General features: G+C 39.1%; 1 protein-coding gene across 1 annotated transcript in view; it reads right to left on the bottom strand.

The window, feature by feature from the left end:
* The window catches only part of gdap1l1 (ganglioside induced differentiation associated protein 1-like 1), a 28,911-nt gene extending 27,584 nt beyond the window's left edge, over positions 1–1,327 (bottom strand). Inside the window, exon 1 of the mRNA XM_080898031.1 lies at positions 913–1,327. Coding sequence (XP_080754157.1) covers positions 913–1,092 — 180 coding nt within the window. The 5' untranslated portion in view covers positions 1,093–1,327. The remainder of the gene's footprint in view (positions 1–912) is intronic.
* Between the last annotated feature and the right edge of the window lie 5,562 nt (positions 1,328–6,889).

Raw genomic sequence — 6,889 nt, forward strand, 5'->3', positions numbered from 1 at the left:
GTGCAGGATTTTTGTATAATCTGGGAATATCTGAGCTTTTTGCACTGATATGTCATTGAAATATGGTAAAACCTGACATAATGATACACTCACGTCTTCAACCGAGCCACATCAGCTGCGCTACCTGCACAGAGTTACAAAAATCGAGAGGTGCACGACCAGCCTAAGCAACAGTGAAGCGTGGCTTTCAAATTGAGGACAAAACATACCATGACGACTGAGTTCATCTTTTACATACAGTCTATGCTTTTTAAATGCAAACGGGTTTCATGTTTAATTGTTGGAGCTTCATGGTACTGAATTCTCTATATGATAATCATTTATGTTTTCAGAGTTATTTGTGTGGCAATGCAAAATTTTTATAAACACATGCTCATTTCGTGGGAGCATGCATGTTAATAAATCACAGGTAGACTGAAGGAAGGCATGAAAATAAGAACATATGGTGTGATGCAGCTGCAGAAGGTGGGAGATGGCCTTTGGAGTTTGTTTTGCACAGCATTTTGATCAATTATTTAGGATGTCATGTGTCAAAGCCCATAGTAGCCTAACCACGTTCACCAGCATTATGGGCAGATAATAGCCCCAACGTGTCAATCGAGGATGGAAGCAGATAAGATGTGAAAGGTGATCTATGCGGTGACTAATGATAGAACATTGATCAAACACACTACTCTCTGTCGAAGAAATGAGACCCCCGTGCTGCAGCGTTGACGTCTCAAACGGGAGCTCTGCCCAGCTGCAGGATGATATTCATATTCCGGAGGTATATGTGCAGGACAAACATGCACTGATGCAAACACGCTTTGGTCACAGCAGACAAACAGAGGCAGCTCCAAGCTGTAGCATCGTGTCATGCAAAGAGACGTGGAGCCACCTCCATTTTCAAGCTCTGCTCTTTTTTTTTTTTACCTTCTGGGAGGTGAAAGATTGCGTCCAGTGGTACAAAACGAGCCTGTCTTTGTTGAAGGGTTTGGGCTCTGCCGCCGGTTCTTCGCACTCCTCCCCGTCTGTGATTTTGCCGTCTTCATCCATGGCTGAGATGGGCCACCAGCTACAGTTGGTAGGGGTAACATGGTTGGAAGACGCCATGACAGAGCGTTTTGTGCGTGTGGAGGAGAGGAGCGAGGAGGGAGAGGATGGAGAGAGAGTGTGTGTGAAAGGGAAAGAGAGCGAGCAAGCGAACAAGAGAGAGAGAGAGAAAGCTCAGCGGCTCGAGCGCAGCAGCATCACCGGTTCACGCGGCAGCAGCGACAGCATCCATCAGTTTGGGACAGCTCCGCGCTTCCCAGGGAAAAAACACGCACACCCTAATCCATATGCAAATACCGACTTACTCGAGCATGCCGCTGTACTTGCAATTAAATCGATGGGTAACCGTATTACATCACATGATGCGTTACGCACAAACATGCGCCGTGGAAACCCCTCGCAGGGAGCGCTTCAGTGGAAGGTCAATCGGCTCCTGTAAGGACAATGGAGGCTGTGGGCCACGGTACGCACGCAAATTTTCATTGTGTGGAGCGTAGTCTGCCTATAGGAGCAGCTCATTAAATAATCAGAGGACTTCAAGTGCTTTTCTTTCCGTTACCGGGAAACTATTTGGACTAGGCCATGGTGTCAAACTCACTTTAGTTCGTGGGTGACGTGCAGCTCAATCTCGAGCCACACCAGTAAACCGATTACATAATAACTTTTAATATTCCGAACTCCTGATTTACTCTCTTAAAAAGGCACGTAGGGCCTAATTCCCCGTGACCGTAAAATAATTTAAAGTCTTCCGAAATTAACGGAGATATCGACAAAATGTGAAGAAACAAGGGACGCAACACAATAGAGTAACATTTGTTTTAATTTGGAAAAAAACAAAACAAAAAAAAACATTATCAACTGAAGTAGAAGTAGAACCGTGCTGCACTTTCATGTAATACCAATTTACACCACAAGATGACGCACTGGGACAATCAATCCCCCCCCCAATCAGTCAAGACATTAAAAATACTTTATTTACAGTTGCTAAGTAAACTGAGGTAAAGCTAAAAATAAATGGCCAGATAAAAACAACATACATCCCAAAATATTTCAACACACAGCGAGCATTTAGAAAACGTAATGTAGAAGTTCACAGTAAATACTTTGACCAGATCCTAATTTTATTTTATTTTTTTAAATCTAAAACCATCTGTCCAATAAGAAGATAAAACTTACAACAACAGAAGTTATTACTTCTTGTTAATATTTTTCTCACTTAATGGGTGATTCATCTTTTACATAAAATAAGTCATGCTCCAAGAATATTTCCAAATTGTTTTTTCCCACATTTGTGAGTCAGATCAAAGTGAAAAAGCACAAAAAACTTCACACGCAGATGGTTTTGTAATTAAACATACCAGTGTTATTTCTTTATGAAACAATGTGCCTATAGATCTAGAAACACTTCAGTTTCCATCCATTTTGTCTCCTGTGGAATAAACCTGGCCTCGACACACCAAGAATAGAAATGCATTTTATGGAAACAGAATGAAGTAATTAGGCAGCATAGTGGTTAGCACTGTCACTTCATAATAGGAAGATCCTGGGTTTGAACCCACTGGTTCCCTGGGGCCTTTCTGTGTGCATTTTGCATGTTTTCCCTGTTCCTGTGTGGGTTCTATTTGGGTAATAGTGGAATGAATAGTGGAATTGTACAGTGCTTTGAGGGCCCCGAAAAGCGCTATATAAATGAAATCCATTATTATTATTATTTGTGAACTATGCTTAAAAGCCAGGCCTGTGCCAGGAAACCAACCAATTTAAATGAGCTCTATCAATTGTGCCACGAAGAGTGGTGAAATATCCAGTCAGAATTATTCCAGACGCTTGTTGGTGGCTACCAAAGCATGTAGCTGAGGTGCAGTTTCTTAAGGCAGGGATGTCAAACTCATTTTACATCAAGGGCCACATACAGCTCACGTATATATCAGTTTTTTTACCCCCCACATACAGAGCGGTGAAACTCCACTTTCTGTCAGTGTAAAGACGTTTAATAAGAATAAATAAAGGAATGATAAAGAAATGCTGCTGTAGTAAATGAAAGAACTGTCAGCAGGACTTTATTTAAAAAAAAAAGGAGAATGTTTATGTTACTTTATTACTGTAGTGTAGTATAAATGGTAGAAAACAGTAGTAAAACTAAAACATAGCAACTAAGAGTTTTTCCTCTAAAGTTATCCAGTCAGCTGGACTGGAGTCTTTGCTGGGCCAATTCTGGCCCCCAGGCCTTGTGTTTGACCCTTGTTCTAAAGGACATTTAATTATCAGTGGGTGTGCATGTATACTTTTGATCCTGTGTGAATTATAGAAAGTTTCAAATTCACACTTTTCCACCTAATTTTAAAGTCATAAAAGAAGTATGCTGTACGATGATTCCAGTCTGGAAAAAGAAGAGTTCAAATTAAAAGCCCAAACTAACCATGACGTCCATGAGTGGATGTAAACGTTTGACCACAACTAATTGAAACTAATCCCAACCCTGGAAATAAATACATAATTTCTTTGCTTTTTGACTTAATTAGCATTGAGATTAGAAATATATTATTGGTTTTACAAAAAAAAAAAATATGTTAGACATCCTGCAGCACAGTAAACTATATTCATCTTTTTAGTAATATCCAATAACAGTTGACTTCTGTTTATGTGCAGAAGTCTACCTTAAGTCAGGGTGCTGATTTTTAAAAATGCTATTCAGTGTTTTGTTTCAGTGTTAGACACAACAAATAGAATAATTTGCAAAGCAACAAACACTTTCCTGTATGATGTTATAGTGTTTTTGTTCTTTTAAAGAGCATCATTTTTCAGACTTATTTATGCTACTCTGAACTGAATATGTGCTCTACCAAACTGACTGCATATGCAATAAATGCAACAGCTTACTATAAAGGCCAGTTCTCTGCAAAAATTCTAATAAAAATTGAGAACTTTTGAAAATGTTTTTATTAATTAGGTGCAAACAAACTGGAGTAACCATGTAAAATAAGGTGAATGATTGAGTGTAATCTCCAAAACAGCAGCTCTCATTGGCAGCCTAGCACATAGTTTGGGCTGGTTGTTCCATATCCTGGGGACATGGCTTGCTATAGAAATGCCAGCCCAGTCCAGAATTTACCAGAGATTTAGTCTGTCTCAGTCTCTGCTGGTTTCCTGCATAATCCCAGACAGACTCCAGGAAGCCAGAATCAGGGCTCTGCAGGGGTCTTACCATCTGTTCACAGGACTCCTTGTTCTTTTCATGACCTGTTTGTTGTAGCTCAGATGCCTTTCTAAATGCACCCTGTGAGGACTGAAGAGTTATGCACATTTCAATATAGTTTAATTTTTATCTGACAAAGTCTAAGCAATCCTGTCCCTAAACCTATTTTATTAGCTTGAGACTCTACAGTTTAAACATGTGTAACTAAACGTGTTTTTAAAGAATAAACTGGGAGGCTTGGGTCTTTGGTTTGACTCCTTAGAAAAAATATTCCACATATGATTCCTCCTCTAGGCCTTTCACGTGAGTTTATTTCAGTAATTATTCAAGACTGAGGGAAACAACTGGTAAATGATTGAGCCTGCAGCTGAGACAATGAGCTGCTAAAGAAGTCTGCTCAGATTCTTTCTGACTTGCTACCTCAAATAATAGAAGTTAACATTTTTCAGATACAAAAAGAGTAGATGTTCTTACCAAGACTTGAAAGCAGTTTTAAGCAGTCAAATTGGGTAACAATAATTTCCTAAAAATCACAGATTCATGTTCTGACCTTTGGAAGCAACAAAAACAGACCCCACTGCCCAATTTTGGATTCATTAGACAAAAAACAACAACAAAAAAAAAAAAACAACAACCCCAAAACACTAGTTTAAAATGGCAATTGATTAATATCAAGGTCAAGCTATCAAAAGCTTAACATTGTATGTTAGACAGGCATTTTTCTACCTTTTTTATCTTAAGCAAAGGAGTATAAGTGCAAACCCTTTCCTTGTAATAGGATACTTAACATGAATGCACAAACACCGTTACTCAATTAAAATAGCTGAGTACATATTCCTCTTCTACAGAACCCAGTGGTTCAATTGATTTAGGATATTTTAAGCCCAGTGTTCTTAGGCCAGTCTGCAAGACAATCTGCACCTCTATAACTTTTTGTCCGGCGCCATAAGCAAGGAATTCAGTCTGCATGGTAGATTTCCTTCATTACGTAATATGATACAACAGAATGAGAACAAGGGAGCATGGTCCCTTCAGACTGAACTGTTCTGTTTTAGTAATCAAAGCTGACTAAAGCTAAATACTGATAGATGCAGCTGATCAAGATATGTCACCTCACTAATGTTTCAGAAATATAAATCAGTGATAAACTGACTCAGATTTAGTTTAAGTTACAAACACAGCATACTTCCTTGTGCAGCCCTCATTCGTATGCTGGCTCCTGAAATTGGCACAGAGTCATCCCAAGTTTGACAACTCAAGTTTTCAAGCAAAATATGTTGTTACCAAAACGCTCCAGCAGAGGGCTGAAGAGTGATACATAACTGATGCAGATCTGATGTCTCATTGGAAGGGGCATAAGTGTGAGTGTTTATGTTGGATTTGTTTTTCTCCTGTTGTTACATTGGCTCAGATTTTGGACACACAAAAAAATTAAGAAAAAGAATTCATGGTTGTTCACAAAGTACACAAAGTCATACATCAAGTCTGGGAGTTAAAGCAAGAATCCATAAAAGGGGTACATTAAATCCAAGGTAAACACACAGAGCACAAGCAGACAATCAGGAATATATAACATAAACAGAAGGAAACAGAAGGAAAGAGGAATATATGCGCACTGGCCACTTTGTTAGGCACACCTGTTTAACTGCTTTTTACTCCAAATAAATAATCAGCCAACCACAAGACTGCATTTACACTCAATGCATATACAAATATAGACATGGCCAAGACAACCTGCTGAAGTCCAAATTCAACATCCGGATGGGTAAGGTGGTTTCAGTGACTTTGGATATGGCGTAGCTGCTGGTGCTGGTTTAAGTATTTAAGTGTTTAATTATTTAAGGACCTGCTGGGATTTTACCAAACAGTGCTCTCTAGGGTTTGCAGAAAACAGTTTGAAAAAGATAAAATATCCAGTGAGCACCAATTCTCTGTGTGAAAATGCCTTATTGATGCCAGAGATCGGACTCTTTTGAGCTAATAGGAAGGTACCAGTAACTCAAATAACAACTCATTATATACAGAAGAGAATCTCTGATGTACAACATGTCAAACCTTGAAGGAGATAGGCTATAATTCATACAGGTTCACCAAAATTATACAAGAGTAATTTGGAAAAACCAGACCTGATGACATTTGTGTTGCCTCACCTGAATGGTAAGGTCAGAATTTGCCATAAACAACATAAAAGCATGACTCCATCCTGCCTTGTATTTACAGGTCAAGTTGTTGGTAGTGACATAATGGGAACAGTATTCCCATCTTCTGATGGCTGCTTCCTGCAGGGTAATGCAGCATATCACAACGCTCCAATCATCTCAAACCTGTACTAGTAAGCTGTACCTAATAAAGGGGCCAGTGAGTGTAGCAGATAAGTGTGATTAGTGATGAAAGTCAGGTGGGCAACAGGTGAAACTGATGAGGATGAGGGATACAACCACAAAGGAGGAAAAAGGAAGTAAAATACAGCAAAACTAACTTTCAAAGTAAAACTGGAAAAAAAAACTAAAAAAAAAAGACAGACAAGACGGAGACAGGGGAACTAGAAAGCAGAAGAAACTAGACAGAGAAACATTTTTTTCCTAGTAAAACAGGAATATATAACATACTAGCAGCACACATCGTACCAAAAGGGATCTATATGCATGGCTACATTTATGG

This window comes from Rhamphochromis sp. 'chilingali' (genome assembly GCF_963969265.1).
Source record: "Rhamphochromis sp. 'chilingali' genome assembly, chromosome: 12".
NCBI lineage: Eukaryota > Metazoa > Chordata > Actinopteri > Cichliformes > Cichlidae > Rhamphochromis > Rhamphochromis sp. 'chilingali'.